Raw genomic sequence first — 21,058 nt, 5'->3', positions numbered from 1 at the left:
TGTGTACGTGTGTGGGTGTGTGTGTGTGTGCATGTATGCTGTACACCTGTCAGGTTGAGGTGGGCAGATGGAGATGGAAGGACATTGATTGACCCACGTTGACCACAAAAGTCTGTAGCAGGCGTAAGCAAACATTATACTCACACACACCTCATTCCCAATAGAATGGTCTCCTTCATCCATGACTGTTATCCTAATTACTGACCATAATGAAAGGTTATTCCTGGGGGGGGGGGGGGGGGGGGGGGAAATGACTTGTGTTTTCCTGTAAATGTTGACTGCAAAATAAATCTTAGTTGAACACACTAACATACATACATACTCACGCACATACACACATCCACATGCACACACACTCTAATTAATATCTCAGCTGTGCAATCTACTCAGTTACATCTCTACCTCCATTAGCTAATCACGCAGGTGGCCAGATGCTCAGGCTGATAAGCAGCTTGTTAAGTGACATTGTCCTCTCAAAAAAGATGTCCATTAGCCAGGATGCCTGCTAATAAGATGGGCCATTCCGACCCAGTAAACAAGCCTATATACACAAGATGCTCAATAATACTCCCATTTGCCCAGCACAGAGAACATATTGTCTGGATTCTATGAGGGTTTACGTTAGTTAAAGGTGCTGATCTGTGGGCATCTGTGAAGTCCTCTGTGACTGTGCTATTCAAATCCAATTCAATTTGATTTGTAACAGGAGTGGTGCTTTGTCCAATTCATTGGCGAGTGTAGAGAGGAAGAACATTCTACATGGAGTGCATGTTCTCAGTGTCTTAGCAATAAAGTCACAGATGATTATTAGCTGATTATTTGCCTTAGAGGAGGGTTCAATTCACTCACAGAATTGAATTGCACATGCACACACATTGTTTCTGTCTTTCTCCGCCAGTCATGTGGTGCCCAGCCATGTGTCACATGTCAGGCTATAGAAACAGCACATGAGGTAGACATGTCTACCTCTGCTGGTCTCGTATTGTCTTCTTGTTGTCTGGTCTGCAACCACAGAAATGGGACACTGTTCTGCCTTGAGCTTTTGGGGGCGTGCTCTCACTTTACATGGAGCACTGCTTGTGATAGTTTAGGTAGTGAAACCTGATACCTGAATGTGGGTCTATGCAGACAGCTGTGTATGTGAGTTTGTGTGTGTGTGTGTGTTTGTGTGTGTGTGATATAGAGCACTGTGACGGTTTTATGTAGAATTGCAATTCTCTCTCCCTGTTTGACCCTCTACTCCATCCACTAGGTAGCAGCAATAGTCAACTGAGACCATCATCCTTGGACACAGTTGGATGTTAACCTTAATTATAAATAGTTAACTGTTAGTAAGACTTTATACTTTAAATCTCAAAAGGTTGAATATGTTTACATCTATATACATTTTCTATACTGTACCTGAAAATCCTATGAATATCTATGAGATCATTTTTTATCTCTAATATTGTACTAAAAGTGTTGTCCTCAGTTGCCCTGAGTTATGCAAGTTAAACAGCAAAGACAGAGATGTACATAAGACCAGGACATGTCTACCGTGCAATACCCAACTCCTGTGCCACGAGAGATGATAGACAGTATGACAAAACGGATACGAGTGAACTCGTGTCATTCAGGGTGCTGACTTACTGGCCAAAAAAAGTGGTATTTGAATCACTTCCTCTGCTGTGTGTGAGTCGCAGAAGAAGTTGATCTCCTTCAGACGAAAAAAGTTTCTCGGCTACCATCTGACTCGAATCAGGAAAGGTAATCATTTAAATATGAGGAAATCTAAATTTTCTTCTAAGATAATGCATGCATCCGCGCGATAATGTGGATATCAACAGTGCAAGTATGTGGGTCATTGCATGCTTAATCAGGCAGTAATTGGGAGTGGCTCAGTGTGCGTATTGATTAGCTATACGTTTCAGAATATAGGCCCGATGTCTTCAAAATTGTAGAAAATATAGAAAAAAACGTATTTTGTGGGCCTCGAACCATGAATCTTGAATCTAAAGCAAGTGCTCTATCGTAGTTTCGTCATCCAAACACCGAGGGTCTATTTAATTTACCTGGTTATGTTAATTGAACACCAGGAGTGTTCACTTTACTCGATGTTTTTATTAAGTTAACACGGTGAAATTTGCCGTGTAACTTCATGTGACCATTTATTACACGTGAGACTAGGTTGCTCACTCACTAAGGAAACGAAAGTGTCTATTGTTCTTGACACAAAAGAGGGCTTATGAGCACTGTCATTTCTTCTGTAGGTATTTGCGCCAGCTGATCTACTAAATTCTAATAAATAGCTACTTGATAAACATGGTAGAGTCAGGGTAGTTCAAACTAGAGTTGGAGCTGAAACCTTTAGTAAAGTAAATAGGCTGTCTGATATTAGGGCTATAGGAATAAGGACTATTTATATAAAATAGTGGTCCATGGAAATATGACTAGTGGGCCTGGAGAGATTTGAGGGAAGGTCTTGGGTAATCATTGATAGTTTGCAGCAGCAGTTGTTTCCTTAAACCTGTTGAAAAATGCCACATCTCACTACTTCCTCTGTCAGAATGGCTTCCTCTTTATCAATGTGTGTGTGTATGTGTGTATGCAGGGGGGGGGGGGCTGTGTCTTTGCCCTCATGTGTAAAGATATCTGTCACATTCGTTCTGATGTGTTCTGAACTTCCCAGATAATCTCTGATGCTCGGGAACACTGACTGTGATTGATGAAGGCGAACAATTCACATTATTCATACGTGCTGTGTGCGAGTAAATCCCTGGGATGGATGAGTGCTTATCAAATGAGCCTGGTATTGTACACAAAGATGAATGTTGCAAATCCCATGGGCTAGCACAAAACCATTAGCCTCAGTTTATAGACACTGGCCTAGTGTATCTACAGTGTGTGTGTGTGCGCGTGTGTGTGTGAAACTAAGCTCGGAGCTACAGGTTATGTATGCCTTCCTGAGCTATGATTGACCAGGTTATGGTAGTGCCAGTCTGGACCTATGTAATATAAGCCAGAGACACTGTAGATGGTACATATGTCATATTGTACTGTAAATGTTCTCAAACAACATTCTAACTGTCTGGAGACAAGTGTGCTTTTCTTGTGTTGTAATGGTGTGTGTGTGTGCTTGTTTTTATTAGGATGTGTGTGTGTTTGTTAGAGAGAGTGAGTGACAACATGTTGTTTATGTGTGTGTGTGCATGTGCGTGGTGGAGACTGCTTCTATGTGCCTGTGATCCCAGACTTGTGCCCGTGGCCATCTGTATCTGGAATGCTGAGGGTGATTGCTGTCACCAGCAGGTCCTGGAAGATCACTGCGCCAATCACACACCTCCCAGGCCTGTCATAGTTATTGGGTGGCATTTCCGAGGTGAAACTCTGACATTACTCAGAAACTGGCAACTTCCCTGAGGGTTGCTTTCTCTCTGGCGTTGAGAAACCCGAAGAGGGAAGTCTAGCTGACTGGCTGGTCATTCGAACTGGGTTTAATATAGGTATTTTGATGATATTGTTAAGAGGTTTTATGTTTTTAAGTCGCTCTGGATAAGAGCGTCCGCTAAATGTAAATGTTGGTTTTGTCTGTCACTCACTGCTGATATTTTGTACTGTGAGATGTTTAGATGAAATGTTGGAGAGTGACAAGGTAGAGGTGTTCACTGTTCAGCACTAAGCAAAGCGTTCAACCAAGCTCAGACCCTATGTTCCTCGTTAACCCTTTGCTCTGCTTTTGACAGGAAGTGCAAACCTCACATCCTGTTTGCACACCAGTATGCATGCTCTGTTTCACAAAGATAATCACATGATGCTGATATATAGCCCTGCTTTATCATCGTCTCCGTAGAAAAAATGGTACCTGCCTCAGACTACTATACGTAGCTCGGATCTTCTGTGATTTAGACACTGACTGACCTCTTTGGCTACTCTAAAATGACACACATATATATATCTTCTCAGCAAGTCAATTGTCAAGTACGTGTGTCCTGTATTTTAAAGTAATGGTGGCATTGTATACTCTCACTCTTTTTCTCTCCCTTCTCCCTTTCTCCTTCTCCTTCTCTCTCCCTATCTCTCTCTCTCCTTCACTCCCTCTCTCTGGTTTTCCCCTCCCCCACTCTCTCTCTCTCTCTCTCTCTCTCTCTCTCTCTCTCTCTCTCTCTCTCTCTCTCTCTCTCTCTCTCTTCCACACCCACTTCACAATGGCCAATGGTGAAATATGTTAGTTAAATGCATCAGCCGCATTCTTGTGTGCAAGCCAGTAACTATTTAGTATGCCAACGATAATATGTTACACAAATTGCTTACAGTATTATTATCATCATCCTAATCATCCATAGAGATAAACAACAGATGACACACATTATCTCTCTCTCTCTCTCTCTCTCTCTCTCTCTCTCTCTCTCTCTCTCTCTCTCTCTCTCTCTCTCTCTCTCTCTCTCTCTCTCTCTCTCTCTCTCACACTCACTCATGCACACAAACCCAGCCAAGGGATATAAGATCAGTGTGGAGGTACCAGCCAGACTCCCAGACAGCCTTCATTTATCAAACCCTTGTGCCTGTGGGACACAGCAAAAGGCCGCCCTCAGGACCGGCAAAACCACTGGATTTAACTGTGATTCATAGAATTATATTATAGTGTTCTTCACAGATGAAGCTACTCAATTTGTTTCAATTGTCATAACAAACCACGCTACAAGAATAGTCGAGGGCAAGTGATGGGGGAGGGGCTAGGTTGAGAGTAATGGGGAGGGGAGCAGGCTGAGGGTGTGTGCCCGTGTGGGATCTCAGATATGTCTCAGAGAGGTGAACCACGCCTAAGTGACACACAGGTCACACATGTGTGGATGTGTCATTGGGTTGGCAGTTATCATTGTTGTATTATACATAGAATGCATTGTTTGCATCACCGGGTACAAGGTGTGTCTGTCTGTGTGTGTGTTGGGTACACAGACCGATGTTCAGTAAATGGATGTGTGAACGGTATACATATCAGGACAGGGATGCTCCCTTATTCAGAAAAACGTTCTGCAAGGGCATGAGAGAAGGGAGCGAATGACGAGATCAAGGAAAAGGAAGCAAAACAAAAGTGTGTGAAGAAGAAATGGAAGAAAAGACGAGGAGAGAGTGGAGGAGACACGTCAGTCAGGGTGTGGTCTGTAGAGAAGAGAGAAGGAGGAAAAGGATGGGGGAGGAAGTCAGGAAGACAGTGATGGAGAGAACACTGTGCATGACAGACGCAGGAGATAAGGTGGGATAAGGTGGGTGCAGAGAGGAAAGGGGGAAGAGGGAACCGCCGTAAAAAGCTTCGAGATATCTTCACAGTGAGACATAAAACTGTTCTGAAAAAGGGGGACACATGAAACGAAAGAGAAAAGAAGGGAGAAGGTTTGTAGAAGGAAAACGGTGCCAGACGGAGTGAGAGAGAAGGACGGGAGAGAGTGTCGTCTGTGTGCAGAAGGTGTGCTAAGATAGAGCATGGGGAGGAGAGGGGAGAGAGGGGAGGAGAAGGGAGGGAGGGAAGCGGAGCAGAGGAGGATGAGCTCATTGCAGTCTCTGGGTTGATGACTGGGAGGGGAGGAGATGGGGGGAGGGAGGGAGGGAGGGAAAGAGGGATGCACAGGGGTTCGCTACTCGCCACTGAATTGATCTAGTGTATGCACACAGGATTACTGCATACAGCAAGTCTAGCATCTCCAACTAGCCTTTCTAACTAGCATCTTTAACTAGCATTTCTAGCTAATCTAGCTAATTGGCATTTTTTACTAGTATCTCTCACTAGAATCACTATCTAGCATTTTTAACTAGCATTTCTTAACTAGCTTCTTTAACTAGCATCTCTCACTAGCACCTGTCACTGCCGGCAGCATTATGTTAGCATCCTAGCATGAGCTACCTTAACATGCATCCTCCTTCAGACCGCCTTCTTTCCATCTCAGCCCCTCAGAACAGTTCCCTGCTACAGCATAGTGTCTCAGGAAACTAACAGTCTGTAGACAAGACTTTCTTATTCTCCCTCTCTCTCCCTCTCGCTCCCTCGCCCTCTCGCCCTCTCTCTCTCTCTGTCTCTCTGTCGAGTGCACACACACTCTCTTGCTCTCATACACACGCTACATCCCTCTCTCATCATCCCCACCCACACCCAGGGGTTCTCTCTCTCTCTCTTCTTATCTCTTTTCTCCCTTTCTCTCTTGCTGTTTATCCTTCGCATTCTCCGGGGTCTTTGGCAGGTGAACAGAGATGAATGCTTGAGTCTTCTATTTTTGAAAGGACTCTTTCGGATACTGTAGAATTGAACCCATTGTGCTCTCTGGTACTTTCTTGCTACCTGTGGAGGCTCCTGGTTCTTCCCCAGTCTGCCAAACACGTGCAACCCCAGTCCCAAGCACCATGCTGGGCTTGGATGTGTGTGAGTTTGGGGGTCAGGTTCTGGAGCTTCTCTGGCTTACCATGTGCTACAGAGGTGAGCGTACAATCTTTTCATATGTAATATTTATGATGTGTGTGTGTGTTAAAGAGAAAGAGCATGTGTGATTATATATGTAAGACCAGTGTACTGATATTGTGGCATTCTATATGGAAGCTGTAGTGTACAGTACTGTATACATGTATTATTAAACCTTACTTGTCTGATCTAGTGTAAGATCTGATCATACTGCAAAATCTGAATCTACTTGGCGAACAAAGCTGATTCTGAATCTGATTCTGAAAACAGCAAAGACATTTACTTTAAAACTAAAACACAGTTGCCTTCTGAACACATGGTGTCTGTAGTCAAATGTGTGTAAAGTGCATTTCAAGTGTGTTTGTCTCTGCCCATAGTGGTGTGGACATTTTTATGTCTGACGTGATAGGGTGCTAAGACAAGCCAAAGGTGGCCTAATCAGTACCTATTGATCACACGTCTGTTTGTGTGTGCACGCACACGTGTGTGTGTGTGTGTGTGTGTGTGTGTGTGTGAGTGAGTGAGGGAGAGATTGTGTGTGTGTGTGTGTGTGTGTGTGTGTGTCGTAGTGGTTCAAACTACATGTCTCATGTCAAGTGGAATCACGCCTGTTTCTCCACTCTCCTGGTTATGTGCCAGTATTAGTGTATGTGTGTGTCTGTATAGGGAGAACTCTGTATGCTCGTTCTGCTTACATGATGTCACCATCCGACAGCGCCTACCTTCACACCACTGACTGGGCATCAGACACAGATAAACACCCTTTCCTCCTAGAGAAGGACATCTGTGTGTGTTTTTCCTCCAATGAATCTTGTCATCCTATTTATCTGCCAATCGTGTGTGTGTGTGTGTTTTCGTGCGTGTGTATGTGTGGATGCCAGGGGCACAGCATTAGCCGATACAGAGGCAGCATACACTGCAGTAGCGCTGAGCAGGTTACAGATGGTGGAACAGCCCTGGGGTTCCCTCTCACACACAGGTGTGTGTGTGCACGTGTGTTTGTGTGTGCGATACAGGGAGAGTCAGATAGACTGAGAGCAGGGCTTTCCTTTAACCTATTAGAAAATGAGGAGAGGATGGAGAGAGGGGGATGGGAGAGCGGGGTGGGATTGATGAAGGGGGGAGAGAGGTGAGAGAAGAGAAAGACCAGGTGTTGTCCCACCTGGCTTTGGATGAAAGAGCAAGCGAAGCAGCTGGCTGCCTCCGATCCTCCACTGTGACACTGTCTGCTGGTGTGTCTGTGTGTATGTGTTTGTGCATGCTTAGGTGTGTGTGGGGATGTGTTTGTCTGTACTTGTGATGCATGCGTGTGTGTGTGTGTGTGTGTGTGTGCGTGTCTGCTGGAGGCTGTTTGCGAAGAAAGACCTTTCTGGTTGAAGGCTCATGGTTAGCTGTCAGTCATAACACAGTTGACAGTGACACCGTCACTTTCTCCTTCCCGCCCTACTTTCTCCCTCTCTCTCTTCTTCTTTTTGTCCTTCATCTTCCCTCCACCTCCACCTTCACCTCCCCCCCTCCCTCTGTCCTTTTTCCCCACTCCTCCAGTCATGGTGGTGTGGTGATGGATGACAGTGTGCCGGGAAGCAGACACATGTTAGGCTGAGTAAATCAATGAGATGCCATGTTTCCCCACCGAAACCTCTCCAAGGCTGACGGGTGTGTGTGTCGTGTGTGTGTGTGTGTGTGTGTTAGTCTGTGTTTCTATGACACTCACTCAAACATAGAATTATAAAAAAGGATCTAACGGATGTAATTGTGAATGATCTATTCTGCCATTAGTCCTCCATTTGACACAAAGATACTTACCCACACACACACACACACACACACAGCTGTCACTGTAGGAAGGGCTCGTTAATATTTGCAGTTTTTAATGATGCACCATTATATTAGTTAAAGTGTGTTTTGTTTGTGGGCGATTCTAAATGAGCTCATTATCCCTGGTGCTGACAGGATTTGTGATTCACGACCAGTCGGTTTAATAGTGTGTGTGTGTGTGTGTGGAGGGGGAAGGGTGTGTGTGTGTGTGATATGTTGGCTTGGTTCACACGGGTAGTTAACTGAATGGATCGCTTCTAAGTTGTTGAATAACAATCCAATTGACTGTGTGTATGAGACAACCCCTGGCTGATTCCTGTGATTGTGCTGTGCTGAGTACAGTGTTGTTCCCAGTTTGAGTAAAGGCTTTAGACTGCTGCCTCTTCTGGCTCCTTCCTGAGGCTTCTCTTCACTGAAGGACCTGATCTGAACTGAAGTTACAGGAAGTCGATAAAGGCACTTCCTTTAGACATTCCTCCGGGGTGAAAACAGGCACGCTGTCACTCCACCCAACTTGTATTAGACTTTGAACATGATGAGGGACTGCTAAAGATGACAGCATTTGGAGAATCTGTGTGAAGTATCCCTTTAAACTGTCAACAAGCATATTTTGGGATGTTTTAGGGTTTTTCGCACCCATTAGAACAGTGTGAGGAGTTAATTTGATTGGTCAGCAGTACTCTGATCCTGGACATGGGGGTGTGGCCTGAGCCCTGCTCAGGAATCTGTGTACTCCACAGACTTTGATGTGGAAATGACTCCAAGTCAATAATTTATGAGGTTGTATCAATTTCCAGCCCAGGCCTAGGTTAATTGTGTGTGTGCGTGCGTGCATTCTAGTGTGTATGTGTGTCATATACTGCAACTAGTACTGTATATTCCAACGCTCTGCATGTAAAGCAAAGCGTTTGTTCCAATAGCTTTTACATCAACATTTGTGTTGTACTTTGCGGCCACGCCTATTTTTTTAAATAATAGAATGTAATTCATCTGTATATCAGGTTTAATGCCTCACAAGGCTTATCTTGTACCCTGTAGTTAAAAATGTTTCCCATTTATGTGATTATGTTCATCCATCAGTTCATGTCTGTGTGCATCTTGTGTTCAGTGTGATCCTGTCTACTGAGAGATCCTCTAACTGGGTGATGTCATCCCAGACACAGTTGGGGTAACCATGGTGACAGGGAGCGCTGCACGTTCAGCCCTGGTGGGGGTTGAGAAGCTGTAAATAACAGAGACACTTTTCAAACACGCACACACACACACATACACACACAAGCATGAACACAAGCACAAGTATGCACACATACACACACCTACACAATCATACACACATATGCACACATACAGGCACACATGCGTAACTCTCTCTCTCTCTCACACACACACACACACACACACACACACACACACACACACACACACACACACACACTCTCACAGACACACACAAGCCTATTACCTAGTTATCTATTCTCCATGGGATGTTCAAACCCCACATGTACATTTGACATCTAGACAGGTCGGAGAAAGGATGTAATTGTTTTGCTTTTGTGTGTGCGTGTGTGTCTGTGTGTGTCTGTGTGTGCATCTTGGCTAATGACCCAGTCACCAAGCTCAGGTCTGGTGTGTATACTTGTCCCTACTGTGAGCAGCAGCTAAGCTATTACTCACACTGTCAGGAAACGTCAGGACCACCGTAGCTGCTGTGTTTGTGTACACGACAACAGTCTGGAGACCCTCTGCTGTATGCTTGCCTTGCCCATCCCTACATCTGCCTGTCTGATGGGTGTAGCTGCATGAAGGAACAGCATGGGAGGCTTAGTCCAGGGACCCCACATTGTCGTATAACTACTGAGACACAGTGATACAGCTTTGTTATGATGTTGGATATTCATTTATTGGACGCTCGAACATTCACTCACGCGCAAGCGCGCACGCACACAGGGAGAATGGATGGGTGTGTGTATCAGGAGGAGATGGAAGAGGGGATAACTGGGTTACAGAGACGCGGCTGATCTGCAGATTGGAGAGAAAAGGAGTGGGGATGCGAAGAGAAGAAGGGAGAGGAGAGGGGAGGGGAGTGGTGTGGGTAGGAGGAGGAGGAGGAGAAAAGAGGAGAGGGGGAAGAGTGGGGGCGGGAGGAGAGGAGAACATATAAGGAGAGGAGGAGGAGGGAAGAGGGGAAAGGGGAGAGGATGGTGATATTACAGGGAGAGATACGCAGGCAGGGAGACAGAAATGTGTAAAGGCACAAACACCAGTAAATGAATAAACAGTAGAAGGAAGGAAAACCATATACGAAATTAAGAGGGATTGAGTAATCGAGGAAGTCGGGGCACCACACGCTTTGCTATTAGCTGTGTGGGTGTGTGTGTGTGTATACAGATATGAGCCTGATAAGCAGTAGTGTTTCATGTTGGTTCCTGTTTTGTGTCCTCTATGCAGGTCTGATGGCTGACAAGGAGGAGAAGCCTGTCGGGGAAGAGGAAGACGAGACGGACCTCAACTACACGCCGCCTGCCCAGAAGACCCTGCATGAGATCCAGGAACTGGACAAGGATGATGAGAGCCTTAACAAATACAAACAAACCCTGCTGGGGGCTGGGCCTGTGGTGGCCGGTTAGTCAGTGTGTGTGTGTGTGTTTGTGTGAGTGCATGCATGCAATAGAGATCAGCGATCTCCATGATACATTACAGTATCCCAGTATCATCATGACATTTCTAAGCCATTTTATTGTGCGATGTGGTGTGTAGGTTGCGTGCGTGTGTGTTTAATGTGTACGTGAGTGGGAGCTGAGGATCGTTTACCTTCTGATAGAATTGCTATGATTCACTCTGGTATATATTGTTACTGCAGCTTTAATAATAGCTCTCACTCAATATAACGACCCGGAGCATAAGACCACAGTCAGCTCCTGATAGCTCACACACACACGCACACACACACACAGAACGCCTGCAGAACTGCTTGCCTCAGCTCGTCCTATACAAAACTACCCACAGCTTAAGGAGCCTTCGCGATGACTGGTTCTCCTCTCAAATTCTCTGTTCTCTCTCACCCTCACAAGATCTAAAATCCCCAACTATGCTACCTTCATAAGATATAATCTCCTCCCATACCCTCAAAAACATCTTGAGTCCCCAACTCGGTTACCCTCACGTGATCCAACCTCCTCAACTGTGCCCTCTCTGCTGACACACACACACAAATACTGACCCTACAGACACCATGTCACCCACAGAACCACTGTCCGACCCCTTCTCCTGATAGTGCTCTATGAGAAGCGAGATGTGCTTCAGTAGGATCCCGGTGGTGCTTCTGAACAGAGCTCGGCGGTGGATGGTGGACAGAACACACGTTGCTGTCTTTGCTGCTAGGCCTGTCTTCTGTTTTCTGAAACATGAGTGTGACTCAAACCCAGAGGGAGCTGAACACTGCTTCCAAACATGCCCGCTTATTTACATGAATGTCCCCAAGGAGAAGCAAGCAACACGGAAGGGAAAATAAACAACAATTGGTGTTTGTTTTCTTTCATGTTTATTTGTGTGTGTGTTTGCTTGTGTGTGCGTATGTCCAGCCAAACAGACAGAGATATAGATTGTTTTGTTTTCATGCCTGTCTTTCTCTCTCCTTTGCAGACCCCACCATTCCTAATGTCCAGGTGACAAGACTCACCCTCATGTGCGATCAAGCCCCTGGACCAATCACCATGGACCTGGCTGGTACAGAAACACCTCCTTCTCCAACTCTATCGCTTCTTCCTCTTTTCGGTCTCTCTCCACCTCCACCTTTCCCTCCTGAACCTAGGGACTAGACTAAACTCCATCTCTCCATCTCTCAACTGTAACTGTATCATCTTTCTCTAGCGTCATCTTACTGTTCCTCTTTTTCTCTCGCTTCCACGATTTGTGTTTTTCTTTTTTTGGTTACAATTGTGACAAGTCAAAAATTTATCACAATCCCTTTGTGGTGTTATGTGTATGTTAACCACTGTAATGACTTATGCACGTCTCTGCGTCATGCCTCTCTCATATGTGTGGGTGCGCTTGTAGTGTGTGAGTATGTACAGTTAGGTCCATAAGTATTTGGACATTGACACAATTTTCATCATTTTGGCTCTGTATACCACCACAATGGATTTGAAATGAAACAATCAAGATGTGCTTTAAGTGCAGACTTTCAGCTTTAATTTCAGGGTATTTACATCCAAATCAGGTGAACGGTGTAGGAATTACAATACATTTTATATGTGGCCCCCCCCTTTTTAAGGGACCAAAAATAATTGTGGTGGTATACAGAGCCAAAATGATGAAAATTGTGTCAATGTCCAAATATTTATGGACCTAACTGTATGTGTTTGTGTGTGTACCTTATGTGTGTTTGTTCCTCTTGTGTGTGTGTGTGTGTGTGTGCGCCTCTTGTGTGTGGTGCTTACTGGGCACTATTGAGAGACCCCCAGGGAAAAAGGGACACAGTGTAGGAGGCAGTCAAGGTGGGGGCTGGGGGGCGTGTGAATGCTTGTGTGTGTGTGTGTGTGTGTGTGTGTGTGTGTGTGTGTGTGTATCAGGGGGCTGCTGTGCATGGCAATCAGGTGTCGACGCCCCTGGCTGCAGAGAGATGATGTCATTCTCTCCAAGGATTCAGAGCTGTATACAACAGAGCAGGAGATCAATCTTTGTGTTGATTGCGTGTGTGTGTGTGTGTGTGTGTGTGTGTGTGTGTGTGTGCGCGTGTGTGGTCTTCACCTGTGGATAACTAATCGGGTAATGGGAATGCACATGTTTTCCTTGTTATCTCAAAATAGTGAGATAGTGGAGCTTACATGGCTGTTTACTTGTTTGAGAACCCCCTACTCAAACACACACACACACACAGACTAGCGAGACTACTGGTAAAGGTCACCCAGTTGCTAGGCAATAGTGATCATCACTGTACCATCTCCAGGTCTACCATCTGTACCATCACCAGTCTCCAGTCCTTCTGAGAGCATGTGAGAGACAGAGATGGCTATTTGTTGATTTCTACTTAACGCTACAAGTCTAGAGGGAAGATCCAAGAGGCTGCAAAAGCTTGAGGCTTGGCGGCTGGACACTGGGATCCGGCAGAAGGGCCCAGGAGGGAGGGTCCAGGAGGGAGGACCCAGGAGGGAGGGCCCAGGAGGGAGGGTCCAGGAGGGAGGGTCTAGGAGCTAGGGAGCAGTTAAGGGGCTACTGTTTAGAGTGGTATGGGAGCTAGAGATTTATTTTACATTCTGGCAATGAGAACCAAGAGGTGACTGTAGTTTAGGGGACTTTGCAGTTTTCGATGTTGACAGGAAGTGAGTGTTTTTTTTACTCAGGAAAATGTTTCTTATACAGGGAGGTTTTGTGCTTCCTTCCTAAACTAACACTCGCTGTGTTACTTGACTGGAAAGCTGAAGGTATTGTGTTGTAGAGTGAGGTGTTTTGGAATGTAGACTTTCTCTGGAAACAAAATGTGATGTTTCATGGTGGTGTAGTGTGTGTTGTGTTGAACCTGTTCCTGTTTAACTTCCTGTTTACGTAAAACGAATGTGAGGCAGTAGAGTTTTAGTGTACAGTAACAAAGTTGCAGAAATGAGTACCCAGAATTGAAGAAGAAAAGGAGGGAAGTGCTCCCAGGATCTAAAAGTTAATCTTTTACTTCCTGTAGCAATCACCATCCAAGTGTGGTGTGCTGTTCTACTGAACATGCCATGACACCTCCATCCACCCTGCCTCTCTGGCAACCTGGTATGTTTGGTATTTGCCACACTTCCATCCCCAGTCAAGTATGCTGAGGTAGGACTTGTTTCATCCTGCAACAACTGATAGGAAATTGTCAAGGGGAGACTTTACAAAAAAATCCATTATGTTGTTTCTTTCAAACCCCTTGGATGGTAGTTTGATTCCTGCAGTGCAGTCAGGGCCAGATCTGGAATACTGTATCCCTGCAGTGCAGTCAGGGCTAGATCTGGAATACTGTATCCCTGCAGTGCAGTCAGGGCTAGATCTGGAATACTGTATCCCTGCAGTGCAGTCAGGGCTAGATCTGGAATACTGTATCCCTGCAGTGCAGTCAGGGCTAGATCTGGAATACTGTATCCCTGCAGTGCAGTCAGGGCTAGATCTGGAATACTGTATCCCTGCAGTGCAGTCAGGGCTAGATCTGGAATACTGTATCCCTGCAGTGCAGTCAGGGCCAGATCTGGGATACTGTATCCCTGCAGTGCAGTCAGGGCTAGATCTGGAATACTGTATTCCAGTCAGACATCTCAGCCGGCTCCAGTCTTAAATGGGATTTCCATTTGTGGGGGAATGCATTAGATACCTAACACAGCCCGCTAATAACATACTGATCTAAGTCATGAGTGATACTGCACTATGCTAGTGTGTGTGTGTGTGTGTGTGTGTGTGTGTGTGTGTGTGTGTGTGTGTGTGTGTGTGTGTGTGTGTGTGTGTGTGTGTGTGTGTGTGTGTGTGTGTGTGTGTGTGTGTGTGTGTGTGTGTGTGTGTGTGTGTGTGTGTGTGTGTGTGTGTGTGTGTGTGTGTGTGTGTATGTATGACAGATGAGAAACGATGTGTGTATGTGTGAGAGAAAGAGAGAGATTAAAGAAATTGTGTGTGTGTGTGTGCGTTTGTATGTGAGTGTGTGCACACTGCTGGTTTGGAAATGTTAAGGTGAGGAGCAAGACAAAGCTACAGAGAGTGGTGAACACCTGCTTTTAGATCCCAGGAGTGTATCAGCGCAGGCTCTCTGCTCTGTACAACAGACACCTGGTCAGAAAGGCCACCTCCATCTTGGCCGACCCATTTCACCCCTGGCACCAGGAGTTCCACCCTCTGCCCCCTGGGAGGAAGTACAGGGTCTCAGAAGGATCAGAAGCTCCACAGCTCAAGGTTCCTTCATTCCTAAGCCCATATCTGCCATCAATCATGAACTATTGGAAATCAGGTGGCTGAGCGGTGAGGGAGTCGGACTAGTAATCCGAAGGTTGCCAGTTCGATTCCCGGTCATGCCAACTGACGTTGTGTCCTTGAGCAAGGCACTTCACCCTACTTGCCTCGGGGGAATGTCCCTGTACTTACTGTAAGTCGCTCTGGATAAGAGCGTCTGCTAATGACTAAATGTAAAAAATTTAAATGTATCCACCTCCGATGGATTCACTTGGTAATGCTCTGACTTTTTGCACTTTTTTTATGTATTGCACTTTGCAAACATGTTTTTTGTGGTTGCATGTATAGTACTTTTTTTTTTATGCTGCATCAGAATTGCTCCCCGGGGACAATAAAGATTGATTGAAATCCTCTTGTGGATCTCATGCTCACTTCTCTTATATAACTCAGAGGCATGAGACAGTAGGCCTTCACTTCCTCCTATACACATCTCTTATCAGTCCGAGAACTCAGTACCTCACTGCTCTGCTGTCAACGCTGACCTATTTATGGCCTTTGTTCTTCCAAAATAAACGACAAACCACAACCCTCTTTGGTGGATTGGAATACACACATAAATTACTTGTCATTGTCAGAGCAGAGGAGCCGTGTAAATCAAAAGCACTGTGCTATCTGGACTATCAGGAAGGTATAACATGGATGTCACAAAACAAAACATCCATATAAGAAAATATTGCATGTGTATAACAGCCTGATGTGTAAATAGACCTGTACAGGACATCTCTTAGTCTGTCCGTGACTTCCTGATCGTGTGTGAGACAGCTTTGGGCAGCTCAGCTTGGACCAGACTCCCCTTTTTAGTCGTTTTGTAGCTCATTAATATTTTCGCTTTTCCCACAAAGATACAATGGTGACTAAAAGCTGGCAGGACCACGTAGAACACCCTTCCAACCTCTCCCTCTTCTACTCCGTATATCCCCCCTCTGTTTCCATTCTTCCACTTGGATGGTGCCTAGGAACAAGGTTGTATGGTAACCAAAACCAGACAAATCTTTTAAAACCTCCAAGTTGCGTGGTGCTTTATTGACTCCCCCTCCACAGAGGAGGAAGAGATTAGCCTGTAGAAAGGAGAAACAAAGGAGAGCAAAGGAGAGGTAGAGATAGAGGGATGCATACTGAGTGGGATGCTCCCATGCTGGATATCTCTGGCTGGAGTGTGGGTGTGTGTGCATGTGCGGGTGTGTATGTGTGCGCGCGCGGATGAAACTGTGTGTTTCAAGAGAGCAGGTATACTTTCACTGTTGACCCAATTCCTCGTCTCAGACAGTGAGAAACACTCTCCGGGGAATCAATGTCTCCTCTTGTCTCAGTCTCTCTGGGGAGGAGGGTGAGAAGAGGAGGATGGAAAGGAAATCAAGAGGGGATAGAGGAGGGATGGAGAAGACAAAAGAAAGGGGAGATTTGGCGTGTTTGGAATGAGAAGGCTTAGATAGAGCCAAAGTGATAGAGCACACCATCTCTTCTGTATCTTCCTTCAGTTTACATTCTCTCTCTCTCTCTCTCTCTCTCTCTCTCTCTCTCTCTCTCTCTCTCTCTATCTATCTCGCTTCCCTTCCTCCACCCTTCAATACTATTAGTGCGGTCCATTCCATTCACTTCATTTCTTATCCCTCCATCGTCCCTTCTCTGCATCCTTCCTTCTGTCTCTCTCTTCTCTCGTCCCTGTGTGCATTATAAAGCACTTAGAGCTGATGGAGGCTTATAAAGGAAGAAATAAACTGATTACTCAACGATTACTGGGCGTTAACAGCAGTCCGAAGGCTTTTTATGTGAACCCACTGAACTGCAGGCAAACAGAATATGCCCTTCTACCATAGACTGATTTTCCCACACACCGTTGAATGTGTCCCTGTAGCTGACCTAGGTCCTAATGTGTTCTCTCTGCAGGTGACCTGGAGGCCCTTAAGAAGCAGAGCTTCACCTTGAAGGAGGGAGTGGACTACAGGGTCAAGATCCATTTCAAGGTGAGAGAGGAGAGGCGAACAGGGTCAAATTAAATCAGTATAGGACGGGCACCTTGGTTTAGTTTAGATTTGTTGTGTTGTTTACTGCTGTTGTTATTGTGACACTCGAGCAGTATTCATTTCCTGTGTTCCTGTTTCCTGGTAGGGGGGCTTCCCAATGTCATGTTGACGACATACACATGTAAACACTCAGTTTTCCCATGCCTCTCACATCGGCCATCTAAATATAGACCCTCATCACGATAAGTGAAAAATAGAAAGGCAAATATACAAGAGTGTACCCAGTACCCAGAAAGTGCGAGGGCTGTATTGGTAATTTGGGGAACATTCTGGATGAATGAGAACATTATGTTGACAGGATGCTGCCTGGAAAATCCCTGCACAAAAAGGATGGTTAAAAGTCTCTTTTAAACAATGACCATTTTAAAGGTTTTTCTATCAGATGTCTAGTGCTAGAAGAGATCCAAGATCTGTGTGTGTGGGTTTATGTGTGTGTGTGTGTGGTTTGTGATGTGTGTATGTATTTGTGTGTGTGCTTGCCTTGGCATTAGTAGAATAGGAGGGGCTCAAGGGGCTTGGCCATGAAGGGAAGAGAGATGTGCTAAGAATCATCAAACGTATTCAAGCCTACATCCCAGTAATTTACCATAGACCCAGACTCACATCCCAGTTAGACTCACCCCAGACCCAGGCTCAGACCCAGTTATTTACCATAGACCCAGACTCATATCCCAGTTTGATTCACCCCAGACCCACACTCACATCCAAGCTAAACTCAGAATCCGCTGTGCTATGAGGACACCTGGTGGTGAGGCAGTGTAATGAGCGAGAGTGGCGGCCCTTCCTTCCTGCCATGTCTCATTGCCCTAGCATTGTGAAAATATTGACGTATACAAATAAACGTTTCTGTTTCTTGTGTCACTTTAATAAGAATGTTAGACCTCAGTGCAAACTGAAATAGCTCTTCAAAGTCAATCCGAATAACTCTTAGTAGCCTTAATGAAAAAATAAAAAAACTACAGTTACTTTCATAGCTGAAGTGTCTTATTTTCTTCCATCAGGTCAACAGAGATATTGTGGCTGGCCTGAAGTATATCCATCTGACCTATAGGAAAGGACTGAGAGGTAAGAGAACCATCACCACAAACAGTTGGGGAAAGTGTATACTTTTTCTATTCACACAGCAGTAGCCTATATATAGATATACTGAAGACGTTATACACTGTACCCTCTTCCGTGCAGTACTTATCAGTTTCACAATCATGCATACATAGGCGGAAATCCCGGGGGGGACATTTGTCCCCCCCAAATAAATCACTGTAAAGATAAATGTAATGTAATTTCAATAATATTAATAATACACAATGAAAGTGCTTTGCAGATTATGGACACAATGGCGCTTTTTTAAGTGCTATTTGTTACAGCAGTAATTTTGGTGTCCCCCTCAGGAATTGCTCTTGAGAAAATGTTATATCATTGTCCCCCCCAAAGTTGATAGCAGATTTTCGCCACTGCATGCAAATGAAACCTGGTTGTGGATTAAGTGACGGAGCCGCCATTTTATGTCTCGCAGTGGACAAGGCAGTCTACATGGTTGGCAGCTACGGGCCGCGGGTGGAGGAGCATGAGTTCATGACCCCTGTGGAGGAGGCACCCAAGGGCATGATGGTCCGGGGGAGCTACCACATCAAGTCCTGCTTCACGGATGATGACAAGACAGACCACCTGTCCTGGGAGTGGAATCTGGCCATCAAGAAGGAGTGGAATGAGTAAAGGGAGAAGAGGTTGTTCTCCTGCTCCAACTCTCCTCCTCCCCCATCCCTCTTTCCATTCTCTATCCTCCATCTTCTCTTTATTCAGCGCTTCTGTCCCCCTCTCCCTGGCCTCTCCTCGACCCTTGTTTCTCTTCTCTGTCTTCCAGAGACCCTCACTCTCCCACCGCCCTTACTGACTGTACAGCAACAGACAGAGATAGGGATGACCAGTGTTGAAACAGAAAGTTGGTTCGTCAAAGAAAGTCTGAGAGAAAGATCTGTAAACGTGTTGTCCCCACGAAGAGAGACAGGATTGAAGTGGGTTTTGTGCATACATTATGAATCATGAGTAAACCTATACCGATCACAGGTCATATGCCAGACTGTGTTCTTTGCACCTGTATTCTCAGGCCGGTCCCTGTTTTCGAGTAGACTATAACCTCCACTGTGCATACTAGTTACTACCCTGAGTGTATTCTTAGAGCGCAACACCCTTCAGTCTCTTTGATGTCCTCTGTGTTTTGTTGCTGTTATTAATTATACTTGGTGTCAAAGAAAAGATTTAAAGGCTGCATGGAGGAGATATTATGTGGAGGAAGATTGGAGTTTGAGTCACTTTTTTTTTACTTGCTCTCAATCAATTTGCTTTACTGCTGGTGCTTGATTGTCAAACTGCTTGATCTTGACATCCCTTTGCCTTCATTCATAGTATTGTGTAAGTTGCTTCTTAAAAGATAAGCAAATTACAGTGCTCCATCCAGCAGAACCTTTTTTGTACACATCCTCAAATTAGAACTTGTACGAATAGTCAGGGCAAGAAAACTGCTTTGTCAAAATGTGTTCTGAAACTTTTGTGAATGGGATGTGTAGAATGAGACGCATGCTCTATTGTATTTGATTTTGTAAGGTATGTGAAAATGAAAAACCATTCTGTGATTATGGCTCCATCTTGACAAAATAAATAATAATCTTAAATAAATAATAATGATTGTAAACTTGAATTTTTTGTGGGGTAGTGTAACACAAGTGAATAATAGTGTAACATGAGTAAAAACAAGAAAGAAGAAGAAATTCTATTGATTTAATCCCCCCCCAGTCAAAATGTTCTATACCATGGTGTAAAATTTGGATATAATCTTGTATTTGATGCAGACCATTTTCTTGAATTCCCATCTAATCAAAATGGCTGTTAAATATAAATAATTGTACTATTGGCTTGTTGAATGTTGCATGTTATCTGATTCTCTCCTTTTTTACTATTATACTGTAAAATACTTACTGTGATTTTGAGAGGAAATAGCAAAGATGTCCATTTAGATGGTTGCCAGAAAACTAAAAATATTTACAGGGATTTTTTAAAGGCATTGTCAAATGAAACTGCTTAGTGAGTGTATCCGTGTTCGAGGTTTGATTCAGCACATAATGTGGCTTGTGCTGCATCCTCCAAACGTTTGTGTCCAATCTGTTCAAGCATCCTGTATCTTTTAATAAAGATGGTTTAAGCAGCCACTGTGTTTGAGTTATTGTTTTTCTTGACACTGGTTCTAAAGTAACTCCTATGTAACATGGGGCTGTAAGGTCATTTTACAAGTGAATGCAGGTAACTTACAGAAACCAAGAAAAGGAGCAGCATGGAAAGTTTCCCACGCATGATGGCTAAATACAGCAACAGAGGTGTGAACCAAACCTGGTTTTACCTGCTGTTATCTACTGCTGGTGCCACCTGTACATTTCTCATGGCCCACACAAACACATAGTATTTTATGCAGCAAATCCTGTGAACATAGTCATTCATTCTTTTGCTGTATTCTTAGATTATGATCTGTAAAGAGTGGTATGGACAATATTGCACGTCAGACTACAAGGGATCAGCATTCAATATATATGAACAAAGCCAATGGAATAAACTCAAAATATGTGCCTAAAACAAAGTCATTAAATTGGCCCTGTTGTAAAGGAACAATCCAGAGTAGTTAGTTAGAAAATTATATTTTATGTTTAATTTATTCATTCAAAATGACAACAGCAATTCAGCATCTGGCTATTGAGCAATACATTTGTGTCAATAAATATGGTTCAATTTCAGATTTTTATCAGTTGTCCCCCGCCCCCTCCAGTGACCTGATTCAGAGCAATGT

At 44.6% G+C, this 21,058-nt stretch overlaps 1 protein-coding gene across 2 annotated transcripts; it reads left to right on the top strand.

Annotated features, from left to right (window-relative positions):
- Positions 1-1,611: 1,611 nt before the first annotated feature.
- arhgdig (Rho GDP dissociation inhibitor (GDI) gamma) lies at positions 1,612-20,430 on the top strand. 2 transcript variants are annotated; one of them, XM_067232859.1, is made up of 6 exons: positions 1,612-1,746; positions 10,694-10,867; positions 11,888-11,971; positions 17,090-17,166; positions 18,228-18,291; positions 18,740-20,430. In XM_067232859.1, the coding sequence occupies exons 2-6, from the start codon at positions 10,699-10,701 to the stop codon at positions 18,937-18,939; spliced, it is 594 nt and encodes a 197-aa protein (XP_067088960.1). In that variant the 5' UTR covers positions 1,612-1,746; positions 10,694-10,698; the 3' UTR covers positions 18,940-20,430. The 2 variants fall into 2 exon arrangements, with proteins under 2 accessions (XP_067088960.1, XP_067088959.1); XM_067232858.1 differs by lacking the exon at positions 1,612-1,746 and adding an exon at positions 5,818-6,445.
- Positions 20,431-21,058: the final 628 nt, after the last annotated feature.

Source organism: Osmerus mordax, chromosome 3, assembly GCF_038355195.1.
Source record: "Osmerus mordax isolate fOsmMor3 chromosome 3, fOsmMor3.pri, whole genome shotgun sequence".
Taxonomy (NCBI): Eukaryota; Metazoa; Chordata; class Actinopteri; order Osmeriformes; family Osmeridae; genus Osmerus; species Osmerus mordax.
This window is presented reverse-complemented; position numbering and strand designations above follow the sequence as displayed.

Coding starts and splice junctions, on each gene's coding strand:
- arhgdig (XM_067232858.1), top strand. CDS start 6,373: ATGCTGGGCTTGGATGTGTGTGAGTTTGGGGGTCAGGTTCTGGAGCTT. Junction 11,972..17,089: donor AATCACCATGGACCTGGCTG/GTACAGAAACAC, acceptor TTCTCTCTGCAG/GTGACCTGGAGGCCCTTAAG. Junction 18,292..18,739: donor CTATAGGAAAGGACTGAGAG/GTAAGAGAACCA, acceptor TATGTCTCGCAG/TGGACAAGGCAGTCTACATG.